Source organism: Falco rusticolus, chromosome 5 (genome assembly GCF_015220075.1).
Source record: "Falco rusticolus isolate bFalRus1 chromosome 5, bFalRus1.pri, whole genome shotgun sequence".
NCBI lineage: Eukaryota > Metazoa > Chordata > Aves > Falconiformes > Falconidae > Falco > Falco rusticolus.
Window position 1 is genome coordinate 72,921,072 of NC_051191.1, and position 13,983 is coordinate 72,935,054.

Here is a 13,983-nt window from a genome sequence, read left to right on the forward strand (position 1 = left end):
GTGCTACTGTACAAAAATGTATCAGTGAAATGCCACAGAACTCTCTATTCCAGTTTTGTGTCACAGGCCAGTGTGAGCCCTCATCTTGTGTTAGGCTCAAACCTTCTCCCAGGCAAACTCTTTCTAAAAATGGAACATTGTGTTTATGCTACAATGCAGAAATACAGTGGTTGCAAGGCAAGGAGCAGCACAGCATCAGGAATTGCATTAACTAAGCTGTCGGATCTTTTGAGAAGAAGCAGTATCTACTAATAGTGAATAATATCAATAGGGTAATTAATTAATGTGTTCCATTAGTGAAGAATGGTCCTAGTTTTGTATTTGTGGAAATGTTTGAGTCTAGGGAAGGACTTTTTGTACAAGGAATCAGGCTATTATGGAATTGCAGTCTGTGATTCCCTATATGGAATTGCCTCTTTTGAATCAAAAGCCCAGGTATCTCTGTATTGCAGACATGAAGTGCAGTTGCATGGCCAAAGTGGGTTTTTGTATAGCTAACTTTACCAGCTGTAACAGTGAGCTACAGCAGTGTTTTTCAGTCCAGTACGATGACTGCATTAAAGCCTTCTCATACTTACTTACTCCCTAGTCATACCACTTAGTTAACTGTTAGCAAACAGAAATAGTTTATAGGACTAAATGCAGTAATATGTCCAGTTTCTGTTCTATGTTTAAGTCTTATCTGCATTTGGTGGTTTGTATTTTAAAGAGGTACTCATATTTGATAGATGATAGTCATAATTCTTTGGTAGTTGAGATACTAGAAGACTGTTTTTCATAGACCTGAAAATACCATTATTGGGGGTAGAGGAGACAGACTCCATTAAAATCAAATAGATACTTTTGTTAAGGTTTCCTTAATACCAGGTAGAAGGTTTCCTTATGATTTGTAGGAACCCCATGCCTTCATCTTTCTTAACTGTAAAAATATGTATCTTCTGAAACTTGTGTCAGTGGAGAACAGACACGAAAAAACAACTAGACCCTCAAACCATTGCTAGTCCATTTAATTTTCCTAAAGCAGTGGAAATGGGTGATGCTATAAAGATTCAGTGGGGTTTGCCTCCTTTACAATCCGAATTCCTACAAGCTGGATGAAGGGGTCTTGATTAACTTCAGTGGGCTTTGGATCAAATCAATGGGAGTTGGCACAGGGCAACATTTCAGCAACATATAGAAAGACTCTTAAAATTTAGTTAGTGCACCTGAAAGCAATGATATTATGCATTATCCATGTGCTTGAGTGTTTATAGGGCAAGGCTGGTTTCTTCAATGCTTTCTCTACAGTCTAGCCAGACTGTAGCTTTCCAACATCTTTATTTCCCTTCTTGTGCATTTTGGGAGCTTCAGACTGCATTTTCAGCTGTGCTGCTGCCCTAGGTGCCCTTTTCTTTCTCTAAGGCAAGAAGTTTATGCCAATTCCAAGCACTTCTCTGCTGTCTTGTCAGAGCAGGTTTCCTTCCCTGCTTACTGCTTCAAATCAAACATTCCTGCTTCAGAGTTGAGCGTCCATCATGTCAGGGAAAAAGTTAAAGAAGCCAACAGTATGTTGTACCCTTCTTTTCTTCCTGTTGCTTGCAGAGTGTAGCAGAAGCTCGTTCTTTGGTTTGACAAATATTTGATAAATATGTGTTATGAATAGTTTAGGATAGATGCCTTGCAGAGGATGGACTAGATAAAGTCCTTCCAGCCATATTTTCTGTTGTTTCCATGATTGACACAAAACTGATTCAGAGCCTTGACTCCCCTTTTGCTTTGTCATTTGTTCTGTGGTTTATTACCCAGTGTACAGTCAACCTGATGCAATGATTCCAGGCCGCAGTCCAATTACATGTGCTAACATATTCTCAGATAAAGTCTCAGGGAAGCTTTATGTTGAAAGATTTCCGGGTGTTCTCCCTGGGGTTGCAGAAGATACTGTGTTATATTTTGTTTCTCTTTATATAGTAGAAAATTATGGCTTTCTTCCGGCTCAAATATTATATATCTTGACACGCTTTCCATTGTCAAGCCTCAGGCTCTGCTGTAAATTTAATATAGTAATGATGTTTAAAGGGATTATAGGACAGCTTACGTTAAAATTACTTTTTATACTTACAAGCTAGTAGTAGATTTCTAAGTATTTATTTAACTGTCTTATTCTTTTTGGAGTTGATAGAACTCTTATTGTTTCTACTATAGATTTTATTACTGTGAACAGAGCCATACAGGGCTTAGCTCTATACAGAAAGTGATGGTCTCTGCCCCAGAAAACTAGCAGTCTTTTCCAAGGAAGGTGGGGATGGGAAAAGAATCAGAACAGCAGACCTTGGTTTATCCAAGGCCTATAGGACATAATCCCTTAGGTTTTATTCAAGTAGATGCTGCTGGGGTGTCTGCTAGTGATTAGTGGATAGAGTTGAGAGGTAGTAAGTCAGACAAACTAGGCAAAAATAACACCTGCTAGAAGAGGTTGCATCTGGTTTCTTCTACCTGGAGCAGTATTCAGCATTTCTACTTCTAAAACAGGTTTTAGGAACAGGCAGAACAGATGATTGCTTATTTTGTCTCAGTGGAGGAGAAAAGCACCAATTGCTCTAACACCACATACAGCCTCCATAGTCTTTTCCTACTTTCTAGTTGCATAGCCTAGCACTGCTGCTGTCTGCTCTGATGCCATCGATGGAGGAGTTGGCATGTCATCCCAGATTCCTCTGAGTTTGGCAATAGTTTGGCAGAAGCCTTTGTTTTGGTGTGTGTGCAGCAGTAGTTGTTAAGCACGATTCGTGATGTCTGCCTGCAGAAAGCAGGCCCATGTGGTGGAGGCTCTTCCTGGATCAGGTTGCAATTCCCTTTGAGCTGCTTGTAGTAGCAGCTCTACAAGGAGCAATTAATTATGTGCAACATATAGTAGCCTGAACCCTGCTTCACGTGTGAGGCTGCTGGGCTGGAATATCTAATGGATGAGCTTCTCCAGCCAGATAAGATCACTGCTCAGGTCAGCAAGAAAATGGGGGCAATCCTCTGCCACCAGCAACATCTGGAAAGCGAGGGAGCTTGAATGAGTAACAGGAGAGAGGTGGTAGCTTGCTCATTGGCTTCAAGGCCAAAAAAAACTTGTTCAAGAGAAGAGAGGGTTTCAGCTTCCAAAGGTGTATTAACAAGCACTTTCTTCAGCCTAGTTAGTATCCTTAACCCAGTTCCCCACCACTGCTTTTCTTTGGCAGTGCAAAGCTCTTCTCCTCAGTCTGTCACATAGGAGGAGCCTCAGGCTCAGGAGACCAGGCAGAAGGTATTTTGGGGCAAAAGTAGCTGCTCCAGCAGAAAGAATGGCTTCCCGGGATAGAGATATGTGTTCTGGGGAGGGCCCAAAAGCAATTATGAGGGTGCCACAGCCGTAAGGACTTGAAAGGCAGGGAAAAAAACATCCTCATCCTTGGAGCCCTCCTCAAAGCCATTCTGTCTAGTCCAAGCTTTGTTCTTTCCAGCTCCCCTGGCTATGCATTGTTACCTTTCCCCTTTACAGTAATTCCTGATGATCTTTGTAATCTGTTTACTTCTCAAAATTTGCTCTGCTACTGAACCTCATTTTGTTCTTCACAAGCGCAAGGGCAAAACAAGTTACTCAATTTTGCCTACGCTTCCATGTCTGTTATTGCATCAGAAGGCCCTGATCTTTCCTAGGATGTGCTTACAAACTCAGCATAAGTAATAAATAATAATTGCAGTTGCTTTGTGATCTTGAATGAATCACCTTGACTGGAAGTCGGGGAGGTTACTTATTTCATCAGAATAGATTACAGTCAGTCTGACTGAGTGGATGTTAATGTTTTGAGGATCTCGCTGAAACTTGCTGTTATAGTTAGGTAACTTGAAAGCTATTTTAAGTTGAGGCTGCCAGTTCTGTTTTTAGTCAAGGGATAGAAATGCTTGGCCCAGCACAGTGTTTAGAAAAGTTTGGGTATATCAAATAAATGACACCTGTTACAGCTGCTCAACCTACTGCTTGTAGTCTAGTAGTTCCAGCACAGTGAAAACCACAGCCAAGGATCATTTGGGAAGGCATTGGCAAAACTTGATGGAAAGAGTACGACAAAATATGCGCTCGCCATCTGCATCTACCCAAGACAGCACTCTAGAGTGAGAAAGGTAGGAATGCAGTAATCAGAGTAACAGCTCTGGCCAAAGGCTGCTGTCAGCTCCACATCCACTTAAGGCTATTGCAAAGGCTGGGTAGGATAAGCATTAAACTGACATCTTGGCTAGGGGCACCAGAATGTCTTGCTACAGCTTTGGTTAAAATAGACACTGACTAGCATGTCACTTTTAATTTGACCTAGCTAATAATTGAAAAGATCGGTTTCGATCAAATGGTGAATTTTACTTTCTGGAGGTCACAATATATCTTCTTGGGCTGGGTAAAGGTTTACTCTGGAAGAAGTTGCATTAGAATCAGCAGGCACTTTTCAAATGAGGAGCTGTTTAAAAAAGTGCATTGGGTCGAGACAGTGGCTGTTTGTAGGTGCAGTGTTGCTATATAAACCCTGAAAATCAACAGTATGCAGCTGGCTTCCCCACCATTCCTTTTTGCCTACCACAGGCAAGGCAGTCTGTTTCTTCCTGTTTCTTACTGGAGTGCTCTGGGCTATGACTTAGGCACATATGGAGACTTTGCAGGTCTGGAACTACATCTCCGTCATTTTACTTTAGGCAACAAGAGCAGAATAGCTGCACTCAACAGACTGTGCCACATCTGTTTCTTTCTTTATCTCCCTTATCCTTCTTGTTCCTGCATTTACCAGTTTTTCTTCCAGTTTAATGGTTTTATTAGACAGCAGCATCAGAGGGTGCTTGAGAGTATGTTGATAGACAAAGCAAGCAAAACAAAGCCTAGTTGAAAATTGCCCTTTGTATTGGCAGCGCAAACAGTGGAGATCGGGATGGGTGTTAATGCCAATGTCTAATGCATCCTTAATATGCTGTTTTCAGGGCTGGGGGAATGTTGATAAAGGAAATAAATAAATTGCTGTTTATAAGTGATACCATGGTAGCACTGCCATAGTTTTTTAATGAGTGTTATTAAAATAATATGCATTGATACTTAATCAGTACTCCTGGTATTAGTGACCTGGCCTTGCTCTGCTATCTTTGTGTGGGTTCTTCTGAGGGTTTGCTTGAACAGCACCACAAAATGCTTGGACAGGACTATGGGGCAAGTTAAGCTAAAAGGGTCTGTGGGCCAGGTGAGATATTGTGTAGGGGTCTTGTTACTCAGGGACCTAGAAGGAACTGAGGGTCCTGGAAATACTTTGTGCTGCAGACCACATAGTGGGAGAGAGTACTCCAAGGATGGGTTCTCCAGTGCCCCCCTCCTTCATCCCCCTCCACAGAAAAAGATTGAATGTATTGCAGTGTTTGATGGTGTCTTGCCATAAAATTCCAATGTCTTCCAATTTTTTTAAAGATTCAGGTAATTTTGCACAGTGTTAACTTGCAGTACTTGCTGCTTGGTAAAAAGAGGGAGAAAAATACAATAGAATGAGTAAGGGAGAAGAGCCTTAAGAAAGGGTCTTAGGAAAGTAATGGCCAAAAAAGATCTTAAATGCATCTCCTGGGAGCTTAACAGGGTTATAAGGATCAGGAAAAATTTCTTTTTGCTGGTTTAATGATTGTTGCCCTGCTGGTCTGTGGAGTTTCACCTGTATTTGAGGTCTTCTACAAGGTGTTCCTACTGTTGTTTGAAGGAAGTGTTACTGGCCAAGTGTCATCCCTGATATGTTGTCAGGTGCTTGCAAAATGCCTGAATGAAAGCTGGTTTCCCAAAGTGCTGAAGGAGGTGAGAAGCAGCAGGTGGGCTCCTTGTTCAGAGTGCACAGCTCCAGAAAGCTCTGTGGTCCAGAAACGATTTGCTTCTTTGGGGGATAAGAATCATAGCTACCTGCTCTCTAGGCTTTCTGCCTTCAAGTGACTCAACCTGAAATCCAGTCTAGTGATTTCTGTTTGTGACTGCAGAAAGTCCCCAGTCCTTGGAGCTGAGAGCTAAGCGGTGTGGGCTACTGCTCTGAGCCATAGGCACTGCTGTGTGACTGCCTGTCACGCAGGAGTACCTGTTTTATTGAGCTTGCAGGAATGAGCACTTGGCCAACCTCTTACCTCTAATGAGCCAGCATAGGAGTGACTCTGGATCTTTATATTAATCATTAGAGCAAAACAGTGTGCTTGTATTACAGCATAGTTTTAAATTATCACTCACATGACATAGACTCTGTGCAAAGTTCTCTTGAACCCCTGGTCTCCAAATCTGGAGAAATATATTTGATGGCAAAACTGGGTCAAAGAAAGCCCAAATGCTCCCATGTGAGCACATTTCTTCACTTACGACTGCAGCTTGCTGCTCCTTCTACATGTGCTTGTGGGCCTGTGAGAAGAGCCAAGTTAAAATCCTTCCCTATCCTTAAAGTCAAAGCTGTTTGTTAACCCCAGTGCGCTTAGCAAACTGTTTTATAACGCAGCCTTTCAACTAGTTGTGTTACCACAACAGAGGAAGTGGCAAACTGAGGCATAAAAGCAGAAATCAGCACACTGATGGGAGTTCTGGGGGGTGAGGCTCTATATGATAATCCTGGTCCCCAGGCTGGTTTATTGTAAAAATAATTACCTTAATGAAAATGACCTGAGATGAGGCAGAAGCTTTGACTTGAGGGAGAGCTGTTAGTATTACTGGCAGTAGTTCTTTAGAAGCTGTGGTTCTGTCCACAGACAAAGCCAAGGATATAACTGCATCCTACATCCTTGCTTAAGCCCCAATAACATCCTGCTCTTGCAGAAGTGTTTTTTCTGAGAAGAGTCTTGCATAGTGAATAATTGTAAACACTCCATTGTGGTTTTTATTTTGATCCACACTGGTCTTTGATATCTTTTTCTCCAAAGCACATAATAATAGTTTGTCGTGTGAAATTAATTTTTATGTTTACGTCATCATTAAGTAGTGCTTTTCTCACTGGAGTACTCACTGTCAGCAGGATAAAAGATACTATAAAGAGTTAAGAAAAGTAATTGTTGTTTCATCAGATTATGTATTAGTTCAGCTAGGCTAATGCAATATCTAGACAAGCCCTATAATTGGAGATAGTTCGAAACAAGCTTTTAGCTATTCATGTGCTCCAGCTCTTAAGTTAATTTCATATCTAAGCCATTAAGCAAAAAACCTCAAAACCCAGACCCAAACCAACCAATCAACAAAAAAAATAGGCCGTTGTTCATTAAAGACATTTTGAAAATGAGGTTACAGAGACAGGGGTGCATGTGTTCTTTTTCAGAAGCTTGGGACTGATTTTTTCTCATTTTGCAAAATGTGTGCTGGGTCTGAGAAGCCAGTCAGTGATATCTCTTGCAGAACTGCCTTTTGAGTGCACATGCGTATCAGTTGAAAAATATTCTGAACCACTTGTGCTCCAGTCTATTCTATATTTACTCAACATAGAGGTGTAAGATTTCACCTGGGGGTCTGTAGTAAGGGTCAATGCTTTCTGAGTCATGTTAGGAAGGAAAATGGAGCTTTGAATACAATTTTTGTTGAACTGTTCCTTGCTTCTGACCAGCACAGTTTAAATGCTCAGATGGCATAGAAAGAGGAGAGGGTGGATTAAAGATGCCCACTTCATAGCCCTCTCCAGCTGTTTAGCCCTTATCTGTATAGAAAAGGGGAATGACATGCCAGAGATCCTGCTTTCCTTTTTTTCCTGCTGTTCTTTAGGATGATTCACACCATAGGAGCTACTATAATGAAAATTAACTCTATCCCAGCCAAAACCAGTGCAAAAAACTATGCTGCATTTCTGCAGCTAGTCGTGGCTTGTAAGAGAAAGCCTCTACAGTTCATCATGCACAGAAACATTTAGCCTTCTTTGCTAATGGGATCTTTCTAGGAAAATATGAATGTGAATGAACAAACTAGCGTGACCGAAGTAATCTGCTGACTGCTGGCTCTGATCCCTCTCATTGGTTGTATGTATTAAAGGAAAATGAGCATAATGTATCTACTTAGTTGTGAGGGGGATTAATTTCTGATGATCAGCTTATGTTCTGAGGTACAGCAATTGAGTGTTTCTGGAACTTGTACAGATGTATTAATCTAAATGTCCAAGAATTTTTTGCCTGCTAATTCTCTGGTTTTGTACCTTACACTGCTTCCTCCATGTAACAGTGCTTTAAAATATGCTTACTCCTTCTGGTGTCAGCAGCACTGTGTATATGTATGCATAACCAGTGCAAATACTTTGCCAGCTACTTAGAGGTTAGCTGCCTTTAACCATTCTGTCATTAAATATCCCTACAGATAAAATATTGCATTTGTCCGTGTTCACTGATGCAGAATAATTTTTACATCAGTCTGACAATTATTTTTATACACTTAAATTTTGTCTTTATGTTCCTTCAGGCTTCAGACTTGATTATCACCCCAGCTACAACTTTCAAGGAAAAACCAGATCCCAGTGGTTTGGTATTTGGAACTGTGTTCACTGATAATATGCTGACAATTGAATGGTCCTTGGCTTCAGGATGGGAGAAACCTTATATTAAGCCGCTTGAGAACCTTTCATTGCATCCAGCCTCCTCATCTCTGCATTATGCCATCGAAGTGAGTACTGAATTGATTTGGAAACTGCTGTTTTGTTTCATTAGCTCTTGAAGCCATAGCTTTGTAATACAAGGACTATTACTGTCTTAAGTTTATTAGTACTGAGTTACATTTTGTTTTCTTAACTGATGTCCTTCCAGAATAATTCCATTATTTACAAGAGAGTCATGTTTATGTTAGTATAACTCAGAACCAACTCTGGCCTGTGGATTCCAGCTCACTTACCTTTCTAGTGTAGTGAAGGTGGTGACACTTTAACTTGAGAAAGCATTCTAGTTCGCTGCTGGTGGATTGGTCCAGTTACTGTCTCAGATGTAACTTACTGAAGCACTGGATCAGACTGCATGAGATTCCAAGAGTGGCTTTGATCTGGGGACTGAACATGCACTTTGTGAAAGTTATTTTAAGCCGTTTTAAAGGTTCGTAGCTTGGATTGCAGGACAGATTAGACAGACGCTTGTTTGCAACTCCAAAAAAGTCTGGAGAGCTCTCAGCTAGGTCTGGTGCATTCAGCATATACAAGTGTATTTAAGCAGAGAATAATCAGCAAGGAACTTTGGAAAGGGGAATGTTAAGTTGGAAACCAGCGTGGTTAACAGTTTCCGTGCTTAGCTGCTTACTGTCTAAAGATGCCTTTTGTGTCTCCAGAGCAGCTTTGGCCATACTCACATCTGTGTGAGAGCCACAGTAGGGCACATGCTGAAATGGAAGCCTGCTTCTCCCCCCACTTCTGGGTAGGTGGGAGTGTGCTCACTGAAGTTGCTGGAGTTGCTTGTGCTTCTTTAATGATTTTTTTTTCTTTATATGTTTTTAAACCACTGGTATAAGGGAAGAATCAAGCTTTTCCCTTCTTGCAGTCCCTGAGCTCCTGCCTTCACCATTTTTTGTTATTGCTGTTTTTTCCCCATGTAGTCACCAAGCCTCCAAAGGTCCTATGTCAATTAACAGCAGGCCCCTGTGACCAAGGCTGCAGCTCTTGATCTGCCCAAGAAGTAAGAAACCACGCTGGAGTCCCAAATCTGTATTTCACTCTTAGTAGCATATTACTTTAATGCTCGGCCTCTGGCCCAGTGTGAAATCATTGCTAATCTGAATATGCTCTTATTTTTTTTTCCATTTTTTTTCATTCTTTTACCCTTATTGCATCACGTTTCCTCTAGCCAAGAGGACAGACAGAGGAGAATCTGGTGCCAATGCTGTGGCTCAATGAATACACAGTGGGTATAATAAAAATGATGAATTTGGCATTCCCTCCCCTTTCTCCTTGCCCTCCATGATGCAGTGTGATAGTCTGGATCTGATGAACTCCAGATCCAGCTCCTGTGATGTACACATGTCAGATAATACCATTTGCACACCACTGTAGCAACCAACCATCAAGCAACCACAGCAGTTGCTTTTATTCAAGTTGAGCATTTCTGGAACACATCACTGTCTCCCTTTTTAATAAGTGAAAGGTTTTACTGAGCTCTGGAAGGTTAAAAGTATTTCTTTTTGGAGAAAAAAGATTTAACTTCTTGAGAAGGCTTTGTGTTTCAGTAATGATGTGATTCTTACTTTTCTCAAACCATTGATCAAATCTGAGTAGTAACTTCCCTTCCTCTTCCCTCTCATTAAAAGTCCTGTGAATGTGTTTGGGAGAAGGGTGGGGGGAAACAACTGTTCTGTGACAAGAAAGTAGCTTTACAGAAGTGTGGTCTTAGTAACTGGCCCAAGAAAAATCATACCAAAGTTATCAGACGTGTCACCAGCAATGCCATCCTTTATAAAGATAGAATTTTTTTCTTGTAGCTACAATGTCTATCCTAGGAACAGTTTCTTTCTCAAAACTGCAAACAAAGCTTTTAATAATGTTGGCATTGCTATAGGAGTAAAATAAATTCTGAAGGCAAAATGTTTTGGGTTCTGATTCTGGTTCTTCTACATAGTTGGCATGTAGCCTAAGGAAAATTGCTGGGATTCCTGCAACCCAGCTACAACTCAATTAAAATTTGTCATGTGGAAGGACCTAGCTCTGTCATGGGACTGCACAAAAGATTTCTAAACATTGTATTTCGCTGATCCTTATGGGAAAATGTTGTAGAATTTAATAATAATGAAACCTTGAATATTCTACTAAAATACAGGATTCTGTTTCCCAAGTAAAAAAACTTTATATGTAGACTTCCAAAGACATAGAATGTATTTCCAGCCATATTTTTTTTTTGGAACAGTCAAGAGGAGAAGCCTAGGGGGAGTAACAGCAGTGATGCAGTTAAATTCATAGAACTTAATATTGAAATTTAATTTACAAGGAAATGCTTCAGGAAATAAATTCTAAAAATCTGAACTCTTGTCTGTAGGCATAAGTGATTCTTTAATATTTAATCTAAATAATACCTGTGTATATATTAATGTGAGCTTATATAATAGTTGTGTTTTTTGTTTATAACTATAACTGGAAATTATCAATCTGTAACTGAAAATAACTATGGCCATTTTGTGGGCATATGTTTTTTGCTGTGGTTAGGAGATGCTGTAGAGCACTCTACTGGGAGGGCACTGATGGCATAAAGGTTTCTTGGAAACTGATTGTCAACACCAGTCATCCGGATTCTGCAGTTTTGTAGGATAATTATGACTGATTTGTTTCCTGTAAAGTATAGATAAAATATTTTTATGCATTCTTCCTCTAGTGTAAGGCTGATGCATTGTCTCTCAAGCTAGTTAAACCCCCTTCCACTTTGTAGGGGTACATGGGGGAAATAAGTGACAAAGGTTTTGCTACAACTACAGCAAGAACTGCAACAGAGTTCCCTTGATTATGTTATTCCATGCTTCCTACCGAAATGTGTTTTGGACAGAGCCCTAAAAATGCTTAACATATAATTAAATTCTATAGATCTTTTCTGTAATGGAGAATACTGTTTTGGCACAGCCTTAGGTATAAGTCAGGATGTGAGGGAATAGTTAAGTTAAACACATGCTACAAACTTTAATTGCTGTAACCAAATGATGAAAATAATTGGTTATCTTTAAGTCCCTTGACAGAGAAAGATGTATCTGAAGCATAGGCAGGTTGTCTTTGTAGAATAAACTTCATGATACTACCTCAACAGGAGCCTGTTGCAAGGATTAACTAGTTAGCAGGAAAGTGAAGTTCTATTTCCAAAGGGTGCGTTCTGCTTTTACACTGATCACCATGGGATAACATGTCTCAATTATTATTTGATTTCTTTTCCCTCCTTTTTGGCTTGGTAGTTGTTTGAAGGAATGAAGGCTTACCGAGGAGTAGATGGTAAAATCCGCCTGTTCCGGCCAACCCTCAACATGGACAGGATGGCACGATCAGCAAGACGAGCAACTCTGCCAGTATGTAGCCAAGGCACCTTATTCTCCTTAAGTCAGAGCATATTTTCATTTTCAGAGTGCAATTCTCTGAAACTTTACAGTAACATAACAATTATCAAACACCCTAACTCTTCAGTAGTTCAGTTAAACTTTCTCAAGAGATCTTCTGCAGTGAACTGTTTGAAATGCGTTTTTCTTTTCAATCACAACAGTGTTTTGCTTTCTTGGTTGCCTCCCTGCTGCCTCAGATGTACACAGTCTGTTTCTGAGGGATGAATGCTGTTCTGCAGGTATTTGCATGCAGACAGCTAATGAAATTGTTCTGGCGCTAATGTTATTCCTTCTTTCTACTTCAGTTAAGTCCTTCAGCCTCTGAACGCCTTCATTTCTGGTGTCGCTAGCAACTTAACACTGCTTTCAGCAGTTGTATATTGGCCAGTGAATTTCTTCCTGCACTTACTAGTTTTATTACTGTAAGAACTTTGCAGCTTTGTAAAAGTGGGAGACTTGGTGGGCCCCTTGGAGTTATAACCCACAGCACTCTTCTGTGAAAGAGGTGGTGCCATAGCTTGCAGTGTGCCAAAGTGAAGGTGGTGGCTGCACAGAGTTCTCTCGGTGTGCTTTGGAGGCACATTTTTGCTATCACAGGAGGATACTTTGTAGCAGAAGGAGGGCATTCACCATACTGTATAAAAAGGCACAGTGTCAAAGACCGTGGGATCTTAAATTCCATAAGAAATGAACTCAAGGATGATGATGTAGTCCTATGAACCCCTATGGACTGTCACTCTTACATATCGTGATGAAATGTTCCCCTTAGCGTATGGATCTGCAAACAGCACAGAGGCTCCAGGCTGTATTTCTCCATTTTCTTTTCTCCCTTTGCTTTTCCTTCTCAGTCTTTTGACCAGAATGAGCTGTTAGAGTGCATCCGGAAGCTTGTGGAAGTGGAAAAGGAGTGGGTCCCGTACTCAACAACTGCCAGCCTGTATATCCGTCCTACCCTAATTGGAACTGAGGTGTGAAACGTTTTTTTCCCCTTTTAACTTTTGTGTATTTAAGCATGAGGCAAAACCTTCCATTCATAAAGAGAAATACGCAGCAGTCACTAGATAACAGTATTACGGGTCAGGGGCAAATATTTTACGCGTTTTCTTTTGCGTTGGTCGCCTGTAGCTCCGCTTCACAAATTTCTGTTGGCCGCAGCGCCACCTAGTGGGCACATTGATTCAGAGCACAGAAAGTAAACTGGCACAGCTATTCCGAGTGGTAATGGCAACGTTTAGATTTTATCTTTGGTTCCGTATTAAAAGGATAATAATTTGTGGCATGGTAATGTATGCCTTTAAAATACTAATAATCCGGAAAAAATGTGAGGGAACAGAAATTTGCTGTGTAGATTTTTTTGATTTCATCTCATACCTCCATCCTGACCTTAGTGAGGAGATTTTGGAAGATTCTACCCAGTCAGTTAAGATGGGTCTTCTGAGAGTCACTTCTGATGGAACTAAGATCAAGTTCTTGTGTCAGTTTATCCTTGAACCCAGATAAACCTGAGTTTATAAGTGGCTCCTTAGCAACTAGGTATTAGTGTGTACTCTGTGAGTTTCACGTGGGTGTGAGTCAAACCAATAGTATTTATAAAGGGAATTAAGAAACAGGGAATGTATTTTAATTAAACCTTTAAGCGTGGGGGTTTTTTAGCAGTGGCAAGATGGAAACCTATGATGGTAGAACATAGGGTAAGGAAGCTAAAGAATGTATAGTTCCCAACTAGGCAAGTTACTCTTCTGCAATATCCATTATCTTTAAGTAGTTATATATGAGCATTATGCATTTCACATGTGTTTTAGGACTCCATGAATTTGATGCTTGTACACTAGTTGCAGATTTTCTTTCAGGTGGGAAGGGTCTCCAATCAGTGACTGCAAAGTATTAATATTAAAAATTTAATTTTCCCACGTTGTTTTTGGTTTTGGGAATTCTTTTGCTGTTGAGCTTTGTTTCACGTTAGCCGACATATCTGGCCTTTC

General features: G+C 40.5%; 1 protein-coding gene across 3 annotated transcripts in view; it reads left to right on the forward strand.

Annotated features, from left to right (window-relative positions):
• BCAT1 (branched chain amino acid transaminase 1) overlaps positions 1 to 13,983 on the forward strand; it is a 67,212-nt gene that overhangs the window by 26,174 nt on the left and 27,055 nt on the right. For 2 of the 3 annotated variants that reach the window (XM_037389475.1, XM_037389477.1), the window contains exons 3-6: positions 8,420 to 8,620; positions 9,781 to 9,837; positions 11,861 to 11,971; positions 12,850 to 12,969. In XM_037389475.1, the coding sequence (XP_037245372.1) occupies positions 8,420 to 8,620; positions 9,781 to 9,837; positions 11,861 to 11,971; positions 12,850 to 12,969 (489 nt within the window). The remainder of the gene's footprint in view (positions 1 to 8,419; positions 8,621 to 9,780; positions 9,838 to 11,860; positions 11,972 to 12,849; positions 12,970 to 13,983) is intronic. The other variant, XM_037389476.1, reaches the window with a different exon arrangement.